This window comes from Pinus tabuliformis, chromosome 4_2, assembly GCF_031772625.1.
Source record: "Pinus tabuliformis cultivar Carrire ecotype Pingquan chromosome 4_2, CPIR1, whole genome shotgun sequence".
Classification (NCBI taxonomy): Eukaryota; Viridiplantae; Streptophyta; class Pinopsida; order Pinales; family Pinaceae; genus Pinus; species Pinus tabuliformis.
Window position 1 is genome coordinate 168,427,184 of NC_142304.1, and position 22,689 is coordinate 168,449,872.

Consider the following 22,689-nt stretch of genomic DNA (forward strand, 5'->3'; position numbering starts at 1 on the left):
TTGGTGTACTTAATTAGGGGTGATAAACCATTTTGTGTATTCTTGGACAGCCATATAAGGGTACTGTAATTTGTTCATTTTAGTTTCAGTTTTCCCTCATTGCATGAGAAATGGCTCATTAATCATTGCCTCATAAACCACGTTTGCCCAGTAATAATTCTAGGCACCAATCCCACTTTCAATGTAATGAACCAAAGCTTAAATTTTGCTACCAAAATAATTTTTTTCCTTTGGGGAGATTAGCTGCAATTTTGATCCACAATTCTTCCTTCTCATTTCTCCGAACAATGTCAAGAATTGACTGATTTGCAATATGGATGATTTTCAGGGTATATGAATGGCAACCCTTAGATTTTGGCAAGGCGGTATTTCAAGTGGTTGATTCTGCCATATATTTCCTTTCCAGATAGCTTGCACCTCATCCTCTATCAGTTGTGAGGGTCAATTCAGTCACCATACTCCTATAGTGGGTTGAATGGCTTTGACATTTCATAGGGCACTAATTAAACATAAGGCAGAAAATGAAAATGGAAATCAACACAAAAGAATGTTGCAATTAAAAATTCTTAGATAGATAAATGTTAAATCTTCCATTAAAGAATGACAAGAGGCATATTTAATGGACATTGCAAACCCTATACTAAATCTTGAAAACAAAGAAAATGCACGCATAAAAGGGGAATATGGATATGGTAGATTGTAGTCCATCCCCACTCCAGAATGGCTTGGTTAATGGCAATGAAAACCCCAGATTTTCCCTTGTTTACTGAATGGAATATGGTGACAAAATCATCGGAGCTCAGTCCCCTATCTCTCTTTGGCAAATGAGTCGTCTTTTAAATTGTCATTGGCTGGGGCAGGGTGAAAAGGTCTATTCTAAAGTGCACTTTTCTGGATCCATAGTGACTACATTTTTTCAAAATAAGCCATCCCCCAAGTTTGTTTGAGTAAATATGCATGCTTGCATTTCTTTTATTTCCAGATTTTATGATGATTGAAGCAAAGTGGGTTTTGTTGCACTTTACATTTGGAAAAGTTTTTTGAACTAATCCTTAAGATGACAGTTTAAGAAACTTGTATTTTTGTGGAACATCTGTTCAACTAGCATTGTTCCTATGACCTTTTCAAACTTACCATATTAAGTATACAATATCTTGCTATAGAAAGATATTTGTCTGAGACTGATATTCTGATGAAATTCTTCATGCCTGCATGCTCTTATCTCTCAATGCAATGCATTTGGTATTCATGAATTACATATTTTGTTGGTAGGTGTCAGAAACAAACTGTTTTTCTAAAGCATGTTGTTCATGCACAGGTGCAGTCTTTATCCTTCGGAAATTTGATGTTGGTTCTTTGGACATAGGGGATTACCTAGGTGAGCAGTGCAGCTTAGTACATTGTTTAAGCTTCTATTTATCTTATTAGTTTTTGTTTAGTATATTCTTTGATTTATTTACCTTAGGACAAAGTTTGTGATTTGCAGCCATTGGGACAATCTTCTCTGCCACAGATTCTGTTTGCACTCTTCAGGTAATGGTTTGGGATGATTAGGAATGTATAAATAGTGATACTTTTTGAATTAGCAGATATTTCTTTTTGCTTGATACGAGTTGAGATAGTTTTTCTGAATGACATTGTTGTGCAGGTTCTTAACCAGGATGAGACACCCTTGCTTTATAGTCTAGTGTTTGGGGAGGGTGTTGTCAACGATGCCACATCTATTGTGCTTTTTAATGCGGTTCATAACTTTGATCTCAGCAACATGGATGCAATTACAGCGCTTGAATTAATTGGCAACTTTTTTTATTTGCTTTTAACTAGTACTGCATTGGGAATTGTGGTAAGTTAAATTTCTTTTATTCTGACTTTGTTAAGTAATGTTATTTGGAATTTTTGGAATATTGTTTTCTTCCATGATGAAATCCTTATCCAATTTTGAAGCACTATCATATCTTGTGATGTTGCAGGCTGGTCTTCTGAGTGCCTACATCATCAAAAAACTGTATTTTGGAAGGTCCTTGGGAACTGAACTATTCCCATTCATTTTTTTATAATTTAATTTTCCCTTGCATTGATAGTTAGATTTTACTGTCTTCAAGACATCGGGCAAGGCATATGGGACGTGTCTCATGATTAATGTACTTTGGCACCTTTTCCTCTATGGATCTCATGTTCAAATTTTATATCTTCTCATCCTTTCATTTTATCCCCCTTAATTGCTGGAGTCCTCAATTCTATTGCTGCTTCTCGTTGTTTTCAAATTGGTTAGGAATGTTTAGACAACTTTGAGCAATTTTAATTGTTTAGTCAACTTCATTTGGTTTCTCAGATGCAGCACTTGGTTTTATATATCATGATGATGCCAGTAACATTAGCTTTCGATGCAGACATTCTACTGATAGGGAGGTTGCAATTATGATTCTCATGGCATATCTGTCATACATGCTCGCCGAGGTATTGATATCCTATTAGTAGCTTATGCATGGTGGCTTCATGTGGTGTCTGGCATTTGAAATATCAGTTTTTCTGTTAACTTCAAAATGAGAAATGATATGAAGTGCACATTTCATTAATCTGTGGTCTAATTAAAGAATCTTTGTGGCAGCTATTCAACCTAAGTGGGATTCTTACGGTTTTCTTCTGTGGGATTGTTATGTCACATTATACATGGCACAATGTTACTGAAAGCTCAAGGATTACAACCAAGTAAGTTATAATACTCTAATGAAATATTGAACACTACTACCTATGACCCCAGAAAGAGACCTCTCCGACTACATTAGGAAAGGTTTTCCTGTTATTTTGTCACTTCTATGCTATAACATATGTTATTTGGAAGGAGCTTTGTGCGGTGCAGTTTTACTTTTATTGTAAACAATTGGCATGTTTTCCATTCCATAGGATATTTGGCCTTGCATATGCTAATTAAGATCAGAGTTCAAGTTCTTTATCTTACATTGAAGTACACATCTATGGGGGTGAAATGTTCCTAGCTAAAATGTGTTAGCATGACTTGCGAAGTTTATTAAATTTTTGTTTTATGAATTTTTACAAACACTTTGTGTGCAAACATTTCTTTGAGTCTGAGACCCTACTTTTCCTTTCCCTTTGATGTAAGGGCTACGTTCTCTTCCTCCTTCACACTCTTCGATCCTCTATTGCTGCCACTGAGACTACTCTTGACTAGAGCAAGTCTGTAATGACCCACCTACAATTACAAATAGAATGTGAATATTAGCACACATACAGGCATCCATATGATAGGTACATATTCATGACCTGCATGTAGTGCAATAGCATATATACCGTTTAATGTTGGACTCTATCTATGCTTAAGTTAATAAATCGATTATCGAAGTAAATTTCTAACTCACCATATATATATATATATATATATATAGAAAATGGGGCCTTTTGATATATAAATACCACCCGTATATATATCTATGTATATATATGATTAAGTCCTTAATCAAAGATATATAGATAGACAACAAAAATAATAAATTATGAATTAAATTTAATTGATGTATAATTAAATTTAATTATATGTTAAGAATAAAGTGAATTATTAAAAAATATAAATAAAATAAGTAATATATTCCATAAAACATTATATTAAAATAAATAAAATAAAACCATAATAAAATCAATTCAATCAAAAGAAACAAAGTCGGCAACCTCAATGAGTCAGGTAATATATATACACTCATTTAACATAAGGGAGACAGAGAAACATTGCAGGTGGCATGTAATGAAGAAGAGTCGAGGAGATGATAGGTAGGGTGGTAGAGAAGTGGAGACGGTGGGAGAAAGAGTTTATAAGGGAGTCAAAAGGGAGTTTTTGTGAAAATTCCTAGATCTAACAATCTTAGGAATCCTATTGCAACCAGCTAAATCTATTTCTCCTACTTTGTAAATTACATTACAAAAATATTCCAGATTACTTCTTGAAACATTGAAGTACATTACTAAAGTAGCCTACACTTAATTAAATATGATTCTGAAACATGGAAATTGAGCAAAGAAAACAATCACATTGGACACTGTTATTTTTGGACAAATGTCCTTGGAAAAACCCAATGCAGGAAAACTGGTGCAACAGTTATGAGGGTTTATTTTATTAAGCAGTAGCAAACCCTGAATACATCTTTGAATACCTCAAGGGTTATTCAGTTACAGAGAGAGAAATAGTGGTAGAAGGCTTTGTGAGATTACCTCACACAATCACTGAGAAAAATCCAGGTTGATCCGGTCTCTGGATGAGGGGCCTCTCGCAGGCCTTACGCTGCCTCTGTGCAGTCTCTACGTTGTCCCAGCGTCAGCCCCTCTAGGCACTGTGTCACCTAGCTAGGTGATTGATCTGCAACCTAGAATCACTGCTCTCACACCTCGGCTTCCAGCTTTTGAAGCTGATCCTCCTACAAAATCTCGGACTGTCTCTCACCCTCTGCACTACTTCTGCGTGGCCCTGACTGGCCCAGCGTTAGCCTCTGCATGAGAGCTGCTGGACCACTCTCTGCCTCTCTCTGCTGATGATTCTCCGGCTGAGAAACTCTCTCTCTCTCCGGATGCTATCCCCGCCCCTCAACTGCAAGAAATCTACTCGATCATAATTTCCTCTTGAGAACTTATCACTTCAGAAATTCGATCTCTTGATCTCTCGGTGTGTTTTCCAAATGACCCTCAAGCTCCCTTAAATAATCATTTCGTTGACATTCAACGACCCAGATTAAAAGCTAATCAAGGGCTAAGATCATTTTGGCTTGATCCTCGTCTTCTTCTAGAAGTTACACCCACAATTAGATTAATACCCATTAATATTTTAATTTTCCTAATTTTTGACTGAGGAACCCCATTAAAAATATTAACCATTTTAATAAAATCTTTTCTGGGTTCTTTGGAATACATGTACCCAAGCCTCCCTGCAAAATTTGAGGCTTATAGCACAGTTGATGTTACCCCAAATCAATAGTTTCGAGGGAGGATTTTTTTTTGGAGAATGGAGAAAACAGAGAAGGAATTTACAACAGAGAGTCATAAACTGAGCAAAGATTACTGAGCCTTGATTGTTCTTGACACTTTTGGGCATGGGGGCCAGGGTACTGAAATTGTGAAGTATTTTGGAGTTGGCTACCGACGTTGTGCCCAGTTTGGCATGGTTCTTTTGGTATTTTGGTAATGGGAGCAGGAGCGGTAGCAAATCAAAAGCATCTTCAACTATAGAAACCCAGGTAGGTACTCAACGTCAAATTGATAAATTCTGGTTAAATTTTTAAAACAAGTTTCATATTCTATTTAAGGTAAATATTTGAGTAAATTATTTAGAGCCTTACAAAGTCGCATCTCCTCCTGCATGAAATATGCCCAAAACCGATCGCATCTAGGTAGCTGATCTCGTCCAGTGATGGCCTTGGATGAAAGTAGCCCATTTGGTGAAACCATTGATGGCCACGTGGACAAGTTCAACTTATTGTGGTGCCTCTCCCACTGCAGAAAGCTCATTCTAGATATCCTCAATTCTGGTGAGATAGGGGGTAACTCCTCTCTTCTGCATCCTAGTGGTTCTCAGGTTCTCCTTCAGGAACATCTTTCGATTCTCGGAAGGATTTTGGTATAGTGCTGCGAGAGCATCACACATTTCTTTGGCCATATTATTGGTTGCTAAGTGTGAGAATATATGATCCCGAACTCCATCAAGGATCAACCGCTTTCCCTTGACCATTTCCTTTATGTATTTCTCTAGCTGCTGCGGGTCTGTTGGTACTGCTACAACTCTTTCTTCATATGTCTTCAAACCGAATTTCTCTAGCAAAAAGTACATCTTGGTCTTCCAAATAATGTAGTTGGATGCACTATCTAATCTGTCTTGATCTCTGAGTCCTATTGAAGCTATTTTATGAAAAACTCACAACTGGGAATAAACAGGAATCTCCTCCTCTCCTTCTAGAGTGCCTACAGAGGATTTCACACTCCCTCCGGGAATGTGCAGTTCTGCTTGCCGATTTTGCCTTTACAGTTGGAAATTTGAGATTCCTACAAGGTTGAAAATGGAAACCCTCTAAGAAAGTCCCTCAGTGTGTGCAATTTCTCTTCCACCTGACACTGATTTTGCTACTGCAAAACTGCTGCAAAAACAACTCCGCCCTACTCAGTAAAAATATTGATCTTCTCAACTTCTGCTTGCTGGAATCACTTCCGGACAATTTCAAACTTTTCTAGCTATCTTCCCCAAGAAATCGAATTGTTGTCTAGCAATTCGCACTGCCTGGCTAGGCCCTATGTAGTCCTGGAAATCGAGCTACCAAACTCCGTCTAAATCTGGAGGATTTCTTCCTTCCGCCCCTGAGCTTCTTGTTTGATCAAATTTTCTCTGATACCATGTGAAAATTCGCTTGAAATGCAACAACTAGAATTAATTCTTCTAACTAATTAAATTATGTTGTTTATTTTGTTACGGAAAATAATGAATTAATTACACTACAATTTCTTCACAAATAAAAACACTGCAGAAAATACAATGCTGAAAATTGAGAAATATAGAGCACACACAAAAAATATGACATCGTTATTTTTGGACAATTGTCCTCGGAAAAATCCAACTTGGGAAAACCGATGTAGTAGATGAGGGTTTTATTATTATGCAACGACATAATTTTGAGTACAATTTGGATGCTTAATCTAGCAATCCAATCTGAGAGAAATACTGGCAAAATATCTATGAGGCTAATACCTCAGCACCACAACTGATTTTGCTATGAAATTTGGCCAATCTAGGATACATGAAATGCCACTACGTGAGCCTCTGCGCAGACTAGTTCCCATTGCCTTAGGAACACATTGAATCCTGTAGCTTTGCCTATCTCTGTCCCTAGAAGTGACTTGCTTGGCCTCCTGGAATTTATACCAGCCCCCAACAACTGAATCGACTCTTCCTCTGGATGAATCAAACTCTCCTCTAAAGCCCCCTATGCAACTCTCTAAGGAAAACTCATTCCTCTCAACTGAATCTTCCGGATCTGGAATCCTCCTCCGGAAATATGCTACGGATCTCCCTCTTGCTCCTGCTTCCTTTTGGCTCGAATTCTTTTGACTGAATGTTGCCCTCTGGAAAATCGATCCGCCAAGGAAACTTGCTCTTCTTATGTGATTCGATGTGTCTTGCTCCAACCCCATCGACCTCCTCTTATAATCTCTTGATGGACAACCAACGATCGTGATTAAGTCCTCATCAACGACTAAGATCATTTCCAGGTTTATCCATGTGAGTTTCTAGAGAAATCTCACCTTTCTTAATTAAAAACTATTAATTAATCTTTTTCGTAAGTTAGACTTAGGAAGAATTTAATTACTGGCTAATTAAGTTAATTAAGGCAACTCTAGGTGTTTTCTCTGGAAGCTTTTCCTAGGTTATGGAGCTCTTGTGTTATCGAGTCTCTCTAACCAAAGTCGCGAATAGAACACTTGTTTGATGCTACCCAATCTTCAAAATTTAACACTCCCTCTTAGCATTGAAGGTGTTCTAGATAGTCATATACCATCTCCACGCTGTTGATGTCTGACAACTGTGAAAATCTGCTATTGCCCACCAACCACTGCACAACTCTGATTCATCTGCTAAAACTGTAGCTGAACCACCCTGCATCTGTGTTGTTTCTAACACTGCACTGTACAATTGTACTACTGCCAACTCTGCCACTGCACTACAATTGATCTCATGCTGCTGCAACTACTACAACTAAATTCCAAAATACTGAATCAACTGTGTCCTTATGCTTCAACTCTCTTGAGTATCTGACTGCTACTAGCCTTTGCGCTGCCTGTTGAGTCTGTCTGCACTGCAACTACACTATGCTCCTCAGCAATTGATTGCAACTAGTACTGCATCTATCCCTCAAGAATTGATTGCGCCATCCGACACTGATTGACCTGCTACTGAATATTGTGGGCCCCTGTAGCAAGGGTATTGATCCAAGAGGAAACATCTGTCCGATGCTCACCTCGATGGAACCTGCCCAACTCTGCACATCTCTGAAGTCTAGAACTTAATGTCTCCCCACCTCTCTGCTGGAGGTATAGCTGAGTACAAACTGAAATCTTCCTCCAACCTGGAGGACAACTGATCAATCTCTATCGAATCTGCTTCCTGCCCATGCTTCTCCTTCTTGTCCTTCTTCCTTTGAGGACATTGAAAACTGTAGTGACCGAACTCACCACACCTAAAGCACTTGATCTTCGACAAATCTTTCTTCTTCTTGTCTCCTTTGTTGGAAAATCAAAGCAATTATATTAGGGTTTGATTATCTTTTCTTGATAATTACTTGTGAGTGTGTTGGCTTCTTTTACTTCTTTATTAGCTTATCTTTCATTAAGCAATTACCATATTATGTGTATATGAAGATCACAAAACAAGAGACACAAGATATATGTACATGCCAGGGCAAAACCCCACTCGAGGGGAAAACCCTGTCAAGATGTCAGGCCAGGAGCTAACTCAAATCGAATTGCATTTCTTCATTAAGGCTTCTCATGGTTATATACAAGAAGGGAGAGACTCTTGGACTTCACCTCCCAGTCTCTCTTCATTTTCTTTTTCTCCATTATTTACTATTTACATTATTTACAAATGTTCATCCAATCCCAATGATTAGGTGTCAACATTCCCCCCCTTAATCTGAAGGGATGTTGGTGAGTCCAAGCATCGTTCTGAATCTTTCGAACTTTTGTCTTCCAAGCGCTTTGGTGAAGATGTCTGCAATCTGCTCATTAGTGGAACAATGGCATAGATGGATTATCTTGGCCTCAACATGATGTCGAATTAGATGTATTTTGTATTGATGTGCTTTGTTCGATCATGGAACTTTGGGTTCTTGGCCAACTTTATTGAAGAGGTGTTGTCAGTCATGAGTGGAGTTGAATGTACTTGTTTTACCTGCAAATCTTCCAGAATTTTCCCGAGCCACACAATTTCTTTTATTGCCTCAATAACTGCCACATATTCTGCCTCTGTTGTGGAATCTGTTGGGACTGATTGTTTGCGTGATTTCCAGGAGACAACTCCTTATCCAAGACTCATAGCATAACTTGAAGTAGATACCCCAGTTTTGTCTCCATTGAAGTCTGAATCAGAGTATCCAATCAAGTTGAAGTCGCACACTTGTGTATATTTGAGTCCAAAGTCTTGGGTTCCCTTCAAGCACTTTAGAACTCTTTTTGTAGCAGACCAGTCACAAGGATTTTGCATAAACCTAGAGAGGATTTTAACAATAAATGAAATATCTGGTCTGGTAGTAGTCAGGTACTTGAGACTTCCTACAAGCTGTCTATACTGTTAATTTTAGGTATGTTCTATGCTTAGAGCAATTTATTCCAATTTTCATAGTTAGCTCAATACCTTTTCCAGATTAGCAATCACATCAACATTAAAGTAAATTGCAGATACAACATAAACATAGATCGCAGAAGACAAGGCAAGACAAGAGGACACAAGATGTGGTGCTAGCCGGGGACAAACCCTAATGTGGGGAAACCCTTGATCAATTCTTCTTATATGTTCTTCGATAGTTCAGCAGAGAGAGAGAGCTGGTACATTTACAACATAAGTCAACACTTTGACTTATCTTAAATAAGAGCATAGATCATCTCTAAGAGGATGAACTCAGTTGAAGACATGCTGCTTCAACTGATTCTCCCAGGTGACTCCATCACCCATCATAGTGTTGCACCTTGTCATCATGCTGCACCTCACTGTGCTGCATCGTGCTGCACTCATCATCACTATGCTGGACCTCATTACCATGCTGCACGCATCATACTGCTGGACCATGATTTGCTGGTCAAGATTATTGTGTCAATGTATATGTAAGGAAATTGTAATCTTTGGAGTCAATGTGTTGGGTTGTAAATTAGGAGAGTTTGTCAGTTAGTCATGTATAAAACTGTTTGATGTACTTGACTTCATTAGACTAAAACATGGATCAAACCTTTATAAATGCCCTTCATAACCCAATAGCAACAAACAATAGACCCTTCTCAAAGGGGGTCTATGCCATTCTTTAGAGAGAACAACCAAAGGATGTGCAGAAGGGGCAGGAAATAGGGCATAAAATCCTTGCACTTAGGGCAGATTTAAATTGCATAAGGGTCACATGGAAAATCCTTTTCAAACTAGATGAACTGGGTGAACTCCTTTCAAGGATAGACCAATTAGAGGGGAAGAAGTTGTTGTGGGCTTTGAAACTTGCCATGCTAGCTTTAATACAACCCAAGCTCTTGGAGTACCCTTGTGAAGGGGTCACACTTCCAGTTGCCTCTTGTCTTAGTAGCATCATGATGTTGACTGCCCCAATAGCTCCTTACAATGACAATGTTATGAAGAGAGTCTTCAAGCTGATGGTAGAAACCTTACGAGACTTGGATAACTCCGTGGGTCCTACATTTGGGAAGAAGCTTTAGGTTTTGGAAATTATGGCTATGACTAGGACTTATGAGATCATGTTTGATCTCGAGTGTGATGATCTTATCTTGCAAATGTTCCAATGCTTCTTCAACATTAGGAAGCATCATCTTGACACAGTCATAGCACACACGCAGTCCATCTTATCATCATGCATGAGAGGCCGTGATGCCATTTGTCGGGAGTTGCAGTCTCGAGTGTTGTCTGTTTGGAGGAGAGAGCAGTTGGTCTCACCTGCTACTTATGAGCTAGCCGAGAGGGTGGTTCAGCAGAACATTGGGATGTTCATGAGGCAGTTGACCGGAGAGGAGCAGCACAAGATTGGGGGATCATGTAGCAAGAGTGAGATGAGGAGGAATGGACTTTGCTTTGTCTGCAACGGACCTTGGGGACCTAACCACTCATGCTTGAGTGATGCTAGGGAGATGATAGAGGTAGAGCAGGAGGAGATTCCTTTTGACTTTCACGGTGAGGAGTCTTCTTTGGATGATTCCATGGGTTCATACCAATGTTGCACTAATCGTTATCAGGATAATATCGGCGCAAGGAAAAAATCGGAAAAAATAGGGAAAAAATAGTTTGGTACAAAAATAATCATTTTTTTTCAATTTTTTTAATATCTAAACTCTACAACATAAAATAAATACATTGACACATAAATATGATAAAAGAACTAATATATAAGATGTTTAATATCATTTCTAGTGCTAAAATCACACATAACAGTTAATCATGTCCTGAATAGTAAGTCTTGACTCCTGAGTCCCAACTCAACCTCAAAATATCAACAAAAAATATAATAATGTATCTCATATCATGATTCATAATGTCATATACAATGAAATGAACCAAATAACTAATACTATTGATTTCCTCTACCCGTCTTGCGAGAAAATGCTATAGCTTTCCCTTTCCCTCTAGATGTAGATGCTGGTGCTGGTGGAGTTGGCAGTGGAGTCTACTGTGCTCTAGAAGCTAAAGAACTAGAAGTAGGAGCTATAGGAGGTAGACCACGTCCCCTACTGGTAGCAGTGGTAGCCCGGGAAAGTGGTGTCACCTCCTCCTCCTGTTCCTCCTCCTCCTCCCCCTCCACTACATCCCGCACTAACCAATCATTAGCAAATTCCATGAGAGGCCTCTCGGCTTCAACCCTCCATGCAGCAGTGGTGTCAATCCCATCCAATGAGATGGCCTCCATATCAGGTGTCCTCTCAAGTTGCCTCACCCACAATCGAAGATTGTAGTAGACGTAGACCATGTCATTAAGTCGCTAGGACTCCAACCTATACAAAGATCATGAAATAATAATTAATAATTAAAAAAAAAATAGTGTTTAATGAATTCAAAAATTTATTTGGAAATTTGCAATATTTTAAAAGTTTAAGTGTTAACCTGTTGCGCTTCTTGTTGTGTATTTTTTCAAATACACTCCAGTTGCGCTCACATCCTGAGGAGCTACATGTTTGGTTGAGGATTCGAATGGCAAGCTTTTGCAGAAGGGGTACCCTGGCACCCTACATTCTCCACCATGCATCTACAACAAAATTACAAATAAAATTTTAAATAAACATAAGAAAAAAATGGAATTTGAAGAGATAATGAAATTTGAAACAAAGTTACAAACTAAAAAATATCTGGCATTTTAATCGTCCAATCAGTCATAGCCATGTCAAAGCCAAATGTGCCACCTGCTATCCTATATGTCTCAATTTCTTTAGAGATCTCTGTATGTTTTGGTGGAGATCGCACCATCTTCTGAACACAGGTTAAGAATCCATCCATGATCTCAACATCAAATGCAAACCCACATGCGTAAGAAAATGGGGGGTTCAGGAAAAGTCCAGTAGCATGAATGAGACGATGGAGTGTGTTGTTCCATCGCTCATCAATCACTCCCCATAGGAGGAGTTGTCTCTGAAACCCCTCATCTCCCTTATCATCATAGTAGGCCCGAATGCCTTCTTTGGCCCTGTCCATGGCCTCATACAAATAGCCCATTGTGGGCTTTTCACCATCAACTAACCGAAGAACCTTTACCAAAGGTTCAGTAACGGCGCACACCTCCTGCACTCTTGCCCAGAAGTTTTCATGGTATGAAACTAGTCTGCATACGACCTCTCCCTTTGGTTTGCGGCTCATTGGCAAAGCACGCCACTCCTTTGAAAGAAATATTCTCTTCACATCCCACATAGAATTCAAGAGGGATTGAAGAGATATGAAATTGGTGGCAAACCATGTAATGGTGGGGCACACTAACTCTTTGTTGTTGTAATATTCCTAACCCAGAATATTCCTCATACCCCAGCAAAAACTCCAACCAAATATGTGCAAATGATATAATAACCCAGAAGTGATAAAATAACAGTGGAACAACATATAATAATGTAAACCGGAAATATAAGCAGATACACAAGAAATGTAGCGAGAAATGCTAAGCCATTTTATTATACTGAGCAATAAATGAGTCCAAGAGGTGATTAGATAGATGGCACCTCGACTTGCACAAGGCAAGTGAAGAAATACTCTCAGAATGACAAGAATGGCCTCTCTGCGTGGCTGCTGTCGCTGTGTTGCTACTGCTGCTAGAAAACAAATGATGATTTGGGGCTGCTCCCCTCGGAAAAAGCTGAAACTATGGATTCGGGCTCTACTCAAGAAACCCAGAAAAACCCAGAAAGCTTTCCTCGAATGGCCTCGCACTGATCTGCGTCCCAGCGGCTGGGAAACTGTTGTGTTGTTGTTGCTGCTGGAAATCAAATGAGGATTTTGGGCTGCTCCCCTCCTCAGAAAAGGCTAAAACTCTGGAATCAGACTCTACTCAAAAAACCAGAAAAACCCAGAAAGCTTTTCTGAAATGGCCGACCCCCGAAAATCATCCCCTTGGGGTTCTGTGCAGTTCCTTAAAGACGCTGATGAAACTGTTGCTGAAATGCTGATGAAGTTGCTGATGAATCTACTGTTGGAATGCCAATGGAAATACCTTGCCTAAGCAGGCACTCGAAGTCCCCTGGGGCTAAGGGTGAAATCTCCGAATGGAGACACTCAATGCACTAAGCAGTGCCGCAGACTAGCTAAACAACCAGCGTGCTCTAAGTCGAAATGACTATCATAAATGCTCATAACCAGAATGATCAAAATGAGGGGGCTCCTCTCTCCTTTATAGCCTTTGCCTCTCTCAATCCCAAGGCTCACCTCCTCCTGCGTGATTCCTCTCTTGCCACGTGTTTCTTCCCTCCTGCGCAGTCCCTCCATGTGTCGCGTCGGCTCCATTTCTGCGTCCCCCTTGGCTCCCTTCTAAGTCACAACGTTGTGCTACTAGGAAGTGACTTTTTATTCTAAAAGTGAGTTATGTCCCCCGTCCTCACTTTTTTTATTTACAAATAACTATAGAAGGCAAATAATTTAACAAAATCGAATATTCCAATTAGCCATGGCTAATTAGGAATATTATAGTCTCCCCCGGAAAAATGTTGCTTGTCGTCAAGCAACTGAAGAGATGGATGTTGCAAGATCTTCTCACTCTCCCAAGTGGCATCCTCATCTGGCAAATTCTTCCACCTCACCAAGAATTCCCGGACCGACCTGCTCTGCATCTGTCTCTCCCTGGTATCAATGATAGCCTCCAGCTGCAATACCAAATGCCCCTCATCATCCATGGGTGGTAGCTCATCTGTCACTGTCACCTACTGCCCCAATGCCTTTTTCAGGCATGATATATGAAAAACGTTATGAATCTTGCTGCTTGGGGCATCTCCAACTCATATGCAGCTGTCCAATCCTACGTATCACCCTGTATGGCCCATAAAAGCGGGGCTTGAGCTTCTCAGCCCCCTTCTGCTTCAGTGATGACTGTCGGTATGGCTGTAATCGTAGGTAGACCATGTCCCCTACCGCGAACTGCCTCTCCACCCGACCCCTGTTGGCATACAACTTCTGCTAGTTCTGTGCTGTAGCCATGTTATCCTTGAGAGCTTGGAGAATATCCTGACTCTCTTGGATCCATATCTTGGCTCTGGGAGCCTTGCTATCACCAAACATCACGTCAGCAAAAGATAAAGGATGATACCCATATAAAGCATAGAATGGTGACATATCAATGGACGCTTGATGTGAAGTATTGTAGCAGTACTCCCCTAGATGCAGCCACCTCAACCATGCTCGTTGTTTCCCACTGACATAGTTACGCAAGTGGCCCTCTAGCCACTTGTTAACTATCTCTGTCTGCCCATCCGTTTGTGGGTGATAACTGGTACTCGGTGTCAACTCTGTCCCCACCAACTGGAAAAGCTCCTGCCAAAACCCGCCCATGAAACGACTGTCCCTATCACTGACGATGGTCTTAGGAAGACCATGTAGCCTGAAGATCTCTCTAAAGAACAGCTTGGCCACTTGTGTTGTTGTATAGTGTGCGGATATGGCAAAAAAGTGTGCGTACTTTGTCAGTCGGTCAACGACGACAAAGATGCAATCCTTGCCCTGTACCATGGGCAACCCTGTGATGAAGTCCATCGAAATACTCTCCCATTTCCCCTCCGGAATGGGAAGAGGCTGCAATAATCCCGCAGGATGGCTCATCTCTCCCTTGTTCCTTTGGCAAACATCGCACTCTCGGATATGCCGAAGTACGTCCTCCTTGAGGCCCTTCCATGAGAACCTCTCCCTAATGGCCCTGTAGGTTTTGGTAAACCCCTGATGTCCTGCCAACGGTGAATCATGTGATGCCTGGAGTATCTTCTTCTTGAGCTGAGACCCCTCAGTCAAGAAGATCCGGTCCCTGTAATAGATGATCTCATCGACCACCCTGTACCTGTCATCTGCCACCTGCCCATCCAGAACCTCACATGCAAACCTGTCTTTGGAGTACTCTACTAAGAGTCGAGCCCTCCAGTCTGTATCCAAGCTCATAAGAGACAACGTGGCTGGTCTACGTGAAAGGGCATCTGCTACCACGTTGTTCTTACCCTTGACATACTCAATGTCAAAGTCATATGCTTGGATCTTGCTGATCCACTTCTGCTGCCTCTCCTGTAGCTGCTTCTGCTCCAAAAAGAACTTGAGGCTGTTGTGATCAGTCCTCACCCTGAACCTGTTACCCACCAGATACTATCGGTACTTAGCCAATGCATGCATGATGGCTAGCATCTCTTGGATAGCCCGCTCAATCTCATCCCGATAGGCCTTGGGGTGCCTATAGGGGGTGGTAATCACGGCCTGTATGCCTTGCTCAAGCTCGATGGTGTGCTCAAAGCCCCGATCCGGTAGCTTTCCTGGTGGAATCTCCCCAAACACTATGGCATATCGATCAAGGATAGACTGTATCTCTGGATGTACCGTCTGCCCTGTAGTCCCTGCCTTTGATGCATGCAACTCCACTGCCCACTCTATGTCTCCCTTTCAGAAGACTGCCTCCATCCGATGAGACGAAACAGTTTGAGGCGGATATGTGTGCTGTCCCCGTATCTTCTCATGCCTCCCTGTCTTCTCATCATCCCACTCCATCTCCAGGGTCTTTCAATCTGTCGTGACCTTTCCTAGAGTGATAAGCCATTGAACACCCAATATCATGTTGGTGTCCGGAATATCGACCACGAAAAAGTGGTCAGTCAATGTGTAGTTGCCCATCGTCACTGAAAGCTCTGGAACATAACGAGCACACATCATGGTCTGATCTCTTGGGACTAAGACTGAAAACCCATCGAAGCTCTCTGTCTGAATACCTCTCCACTCAACCATCTGTGCATCGATGAAGTTGTGGGTCACCCCATTGTCAACAAGAACTGATACTCGTTGGCCACGTACTGTCCCTCGTACGCGTAACATCAGATACTTGGGAACTCTTCACAACGTTGCAAGGGCCCCTCCGGTAGGTGCAAAAGATGCACCACCTGCTGCTGGCGGTGGAGGTGGCAAAGGTCCCTGTATGGCATGGCTATCTCCTGCCTCTACATCATCCTCGTCATCCTCTTCTCCACTGCTCTTGGAGAAGACCTCAATAAAATGTGCTTTGTCAGCAGCACATCTATGTCTCGGTGCCCAGGGCTCCTGACAAGTGAAGCACAACCGCTTCTTCTTCAGCTCCCTCCTGGCATTGTCGTCAAGCTGTACTCATCCTGGATTCCCCTTTGGAGGAGGAATCCTCACATCCTTCTCCTTAGACTGAAAAGTCTGTCTCTGGGGGTAAGGTGTCCGGGTCCTGGGTAAGACATCCTGTAAGTCCTGGGTCTTACTGATAGCGTCCTGGAGTGTGGCTGGTTTAGTCGATCAGACTAAACCCCGAAGTGGCTCTGCTAACCCCTCAACATACATATAGACCCTCCGTGTCGTGGATAGGTCTGGCACCATCACGGAGACCCTCAAGAAATATGCAATGTAGGTCTTTGGGCTCCTTGTCTGTTTGAGCCCCGTCAACTCAATGAAATGCTGCTCTGGATCCCTCCGATCAAATCGCTCCATCAGTCTCCTGGTAAACTCGGCATATGTCGTCACTGTAGAGTGCCCCAGTGTAACCATCCCATGAAACCACCAATCCTGGGCCTCGCCATCCAAATGTAATGTTGCCACCTTGATGGCCTCTGTCTCCAACATCTGGTTAAGCTAGAAATAAATGTCTAGCTTCTCCACCCAAGACTTTGCCAAACTGTTTGATGAACCATCAAACGTAGGCAAGTGGAATCTACTTGTTGCGTGGTGGGTGTCACCATCATGGTAATGCCGGTACCCTCTGTGATGGTCGCGGGGTCTACTATCTTGCTAGAGCTAAACAAAATCTCTGAATGAGAGGGCTTCCCTGAACTCTTGCCCATAGGCCTGGTACTCTGCAAAATAATCACCCATATGTCCGGGCTCTGCCTCCTGCTGGGCTACGACCCCCGTGTCGGCTCCTAAGAAAGTGGGCATGGTAGAGCATGTAGGGGCATGTGAGGCCACCTGTTGCGTAGTATCACGCTGCTCTGGCAAATGGTGGGATGCCCCCGATCCCTCACCAACCTGAAAAACCTGCGGGCTCTCGCGCTGTCTGGCCTCTACTGCGGTGAATCTCTGCCCCATCACCTCAATCTGCCTCGACAAATCCTGCACGGATTTGAGGAGCATATTTGCAAATCTCTTCCCGTCATCATTTGCCATCGGATCCTGCTGCTTCGCGTCCACCACAGGCTACTCTTGTTCTGCGTCCACCACCGGAACACAGTCTCCCTCTCCGTAAGTGTTCTCCAACCTACGCCCAGTGTCTCTGTATCTCTGACCTTTGTAACAAATATAGGGTTTTTCCCCTGGTGTCATAGATTGCTAACTCCACAGGCTGAGCTAGATCTATGCTCTGATACCACTGTAATATTCCTAACCCAGAATATTCCCCATACCCCAGCAAAAACTCCAACCAAATATGTGCAAATGATATAATAACCCAGAAGTGATAAAATAACAGTGGAACAACATATAATAATGTAAAACGGAAATATAAACAGATACACAAGAAATGCAGCGAGAAATGCTAAGCCATTTTATTATACTGAGCAATAAATGAGTACAAGAGGTGATTAGACAGATGGCACCTTGACTTGCACAAGGCAAGTGAAGAAATACTCTCAAAATGACAAGAATGGCCTCTCTGCGTGGATGCTGCTGCTGTGCTGCTGCTGCTGCTAGAAAACAAATGATGATTTGGGGCTGCTCCCCTCCTCAGAAAAAGCTGAAACTCTAGATTCGGGCTCTACTCAAGAAACCCAGAAAAAGCCAGAAAGCTTTCTTGGAATTGCCTCACACTGATATGCGTCCTAGTGGCTGGGAAACTGCCATGCTGCTGCTGGAAATCAAATGAGGATTTGGGGCTGCTCCCCTCTTCAGAAAAGGCTAGAACTCTGGAATCGGACTCTACTCAAAAAACCCAGAAAAACCCATAAAGCTTTTCTGAAATGGCCGACCCCCAAAAATCACCCCCTTGGGGTTCTGCGCAGTTCCTCAAAGACGTTGATGAAATTGCTGTTGAAATGCTGATGAAGCTGCTGCTAAAATGTTGATGAATCTACTGCTGGAATGCCAATGGAAATACTTTCCCTGAGTAGGCACTCTGTTAAAATTGGCAAGCAGGGGAAAACTTCATGTGGGTCATCTTATTCATGGCTGATAATATTTTTATTAGATTCCTCTCATTGAGAGGTATAGGATTGATGTAAAGATCATCCGATTCCGATAAGTATTCATGAAGATATGAATTTACTTTATTATGGAATTATTATCAAGCCGACCTAAAACTCATGTAGGCTCAGAAGCCCAACAGTCGCATCTATTCACCCACCAACGTTGTGTATAAATAGAAGAGGACTTTTCCTCATTTGGACTCACTCTTCTCATCAAATCTCTCTCTCTACTGCGCAGAAATGAGTCTCTTCTCTACTGTGCAGAAATGGGTCTCTCTCTCGCACATGTGAAGTCGGAAGCTGCTGAATTTGAAGCTGCAACTGCAGAAGTAAAGATTGACTTGCGTGGCCTAGAATATCTCCTCTTTGGAACTGCGCTGTAGGTTCATCTGAACCTCCTCTGAAATCCGCAACTTTTGGTGGTGGAATGAAGTCAATCCGACGAACGGTTTGCAAGATATCGACTGCCCTAGTTTGAAGCCGGAAACTGCTGAAACTGAAGCTGCAACTGCAGAAGTAAAGATTGACTTGCGTGGCCTAGAAGATCTCCTCATCTGAATTGCGTTGTAGGTTCATCTGAACCTCCTCTGGAAGCCGAAACTTTTGGTGGTGGAATGAAGTCAATTCGACGGTCGGTTTGTGAGATATCGTTTGCCCTAGTTTGATAATGAAGCTGCTAATGCTGATGCTGCTGATATAGGGTTTACTACTGCTGATATGAATCAGATTCATTGTACTATTTCTCTCTGCTGAATTATTGAAGATAAAAGAAGATTTGATCAAAGGGTTTTCCCACACATTGTGGGGTTTGTCCCTGGCTAGCCGCCACATCTTGTGTCTCTTGTCTTGGCTTGTTTTCTGTCGATCGTTTAATGTTCTATCTGCACTTTACTTTATGTACATGTGATTGCTAATCGGTGGAATATAATAAGAAAAAGAAGTAAACTGTTATAAGCATAGAACATACCATAACTTAACATGGTTTCAGAGCTGAGGTGAAGACAAAGCCCGAGCAAGAGCAAGAGCAATCATCGAAGAGAATATTGGCAAGGCTATCCTAAAAGAACTATGGGGTCCTCAACACTCTTTCCTGCTGAAGACAAGCTCCGTGAGAAAGCTGACTATCACGGATGGAAGATGTTTATCGATCTAACCCTTGAGAATCAAGGAGTGTTGGATCATGTGAGAGGCAATATTGTTGAGCCTCCATCAAATGCATCCGCTGCTGCCTGGAACAAATGAAAAAATGGAGAAGTCAAAACAATAGAAGATCATCCGGGGCTCTATCGACAAGCACTTGGTGGCCTACATCTCTGAATTGGACACCTCCAAGGAAATCTACGATAGACTGGTGAGTTTATTTAAAGTTAATGATGCAAATCAAGTTTTGTTTCTTAGAAATAAGCTGAGGGAAATCAAGAAGGGTAAAGATGAAAGTATGCAAGCATACTTCTTAAGAATCACCGAGATCAAGAACGATCTCCTATCTATTGGGGAAACTATTACTGACAGAGAAATGGCACTCACAACTCTTGGAGGATTGCCATTTGAATGGTATGTGTTCAGGACTACTCTTTTGAACTATAATGTAATTCCTGGTTTCGAGGAATTAATGGCTAGATGCATTCAAGAAGAAACAAGGGAAGAAGTGCAAGAAATGGCCATGCCTAAAGGTCCTCCTGCTGCCTTTTCTTCTCATGCAAAGAAAAGAAATAATTCCGGGACTAAATCAAAAGGAAAAGCTGGACCTAAGGCTAGAAGAAAATGACGATGTTACATTTGCGATAAAGCAAGTCACTATGTATGAGATCATGAGCATCATGATGAATGAGATCATGGACATAAAGGGCAACATGAGATCATGGACATATAGGATAGCATGATGATGATGCACACTAGTTTGAGCAGCATTATGATGGATAAAATCATGGACATGGGCAGCATGATGATAATCATGATTAGAGAAGCATTGTACAGTATGCAATGGTGCAACTCGAAATCCCTCTGATGGCAATCAAAGGAATGACAAATTCAACAGCAAAGGTAAGAGGAGAGTTGGGAATTAAGGAAGAGGACAAGCATTCAAGAAGGCTAGAAATTCCAGGATGTATGAAATGCACCTAACCTCAAAAAGAACCTAGTGTCCATCTCGGCAACGAAAGACAAAGGCTACAAGGTAACCTTCAGCGATGGCAAGGTACGTATATGGAAAAATAATGTTAAATATGCCTTTACACTTGGGTTTAGTTTTGATTCATTATATCAGGTCGATGGAAGTCTACTAGGTGTCATGTCTTATGACACATCTCTTCAGTCCGAACTTTGGCATTGGAGGTTTGCCCACCTTCATTACAAAGCTCTACCCGATGTAAGACAGATGGTAACAGGGATGCCCGAATTCCAAGTAGAGAAAGAAGGTGTATGTTCGGGATGTGCCAAAGGAAAGCTCAAAAGGGGACCATTCCCCTCAAGCCAAAGCAAGACCTCCGATATATTACAATTGGTTACTCAGGCATACCTGAGGTTGGCATTAAGAGGGAGACTACTACACCACATACTCCTGAGCAGAATGGTGTGGTGGGAAGGAAGAACCACACGATGATGGAAGCTGTCCGGGCCATGCTACATGATCAAAGACTTCAAAATTTTCTATGGGCTGAAACTACAATCATCGCCGTATATGTACAAAATCGATGCCCTCATCAAGCATTGGGTTCCTAAACTCCTGAAGAAATGTTCACCACCGGTCAAAGGGAAGTCGTGATTAGTCATGATGTCACCTTTGACAAAGATATGGCTCTCAGCAAGGTGGACAATCTGCTGACTTTGAGTAGCTCTCAAGAAGCCGACACCAGGGAACCGAAAGAAAAGGATGATGAATCAATGCCTGATGTAGAAGAACCCATGGATCCGATTGATCCTCATCCACATGAGCCTTCCTCTTCTAGGAAGAGGCCTTCATGGCTTAGGGGGATACTTGATGATGCTGAAGGACATGCTGCACCCTGAGGAACCTTCCATCAAAGTAAGAAACTTAACAGGTGTCAAGGATACCTGACCATCATGAGCACGATCATACAAAATGAACCTTCATCATTCTCAGATGTCATCAAGCATTAACTATGGAAGGATGCTATGACCATAGAATATGAGTCTATTATGGAGAATGATGTCTGGGAAGTAGTTCCCAGACCCTGGACAAGACAATTGTTACTTCAAAATGGCTTTACAAGATAAAGCATGCAGCAAATGGAAGTATGGAAAAGTATAAGGTTCATTTTGTTGCTCGTGGTTTATCCCAGAAGGGAGGTATAGACTATGATATTTGCACCTGTTGCCAGATATACGACCATCCGCTTGATCATAGCCCTTGTGGCTTCACAAGGATGGAACCTACATCAGATGGATGTTAAGACCGCGTTCTTGCATGGTTCTATCAAAGAAGAGGTCTATGTGGAGCAACCTGAAGGATTTGAGATTTATGATTGAAAATCTCATGTATGCAGGTTGAAGAAGGCTCTCTATGGGCTGAAGCAAGCACCCCGAGCATGGTATGAGAGGATCGATAGCTACTTGATGAAGCTGGGATTCACTAGGAGTGAAGCTGATCCTAACCTTTACTTTAAGGTTGAAGATGACAAGCCTCTCATACTGGTGTTGTATGTGGATGACCTCTTTCTAACAGGTGCAAACCCTCTCATTCACAAATGTAAGAGGGAGATGGCTTCTGAATTTGAAATGAAGGACCAAGGACTTGAAGTGTGGCAGAAGCCAAGGGAAATTTTCCTATCTCAAGGAAAATATGTGGTAAAGATATTGGAAATATTCGGTATGATGGATTGCAAGCCTGTGACTACCTCGAGGATCTTAACTTTTAGAAGTTATATGGTAGTGATGTCGGACCAGACTTGGGAAATGCCTCTGAGTTTCAAAAACTCATTCGCATTGATGTTCTTGGTGAACCTCCGTCCGAACATATGTTTTGCAGTTAGCATTGTGAGCTCATATTTGGTTGAGCCTCACTGGATTGATGCCAAGAATCTTCTGAGATGTCTTCAGGACACATTCTCTCATGGATTAAGATACACTGTA

General features: G+C 41.8%; 1 protein-coding gene across 1 annotated transcript in view; it reads left to right on the forward strand.

Annotated features, from left to right (window-relative positions):
* The window catches only part of LOC149168713 (sodium/hydrogen exchanger 2-like), a 258,168-nt gene that overhangs the window by 114,416 nt on the left and 121,063 nt on the right, over positions 1–22,689 (forward strand). The window contains exons 4-9 of the mRNA XM_089428385.1: positions 1,319–1,378; positions 1,487–1,533; positions 1,649–1,843; positions 1,971–2,017; positions 2,391–2,457; positions 2,609–2,709. Coding sequence (XP_089284511.1) covers positions 1,319–1,378; positions 1,487–1,533; positions 1,649–1,843; positions 1,971–2,017; positions 2,391–2,457; positions 2,609–2,709 — 517 coding nt within the window. The remainder of the gene's footprint in view (positions 1–1,318; positions 1,379–1,486; positions 1,534–1,648; positions 1,844–1,970; positions 2,018–2,390; positions 2,458–2,608; positions 2,710–22,689) is intronic.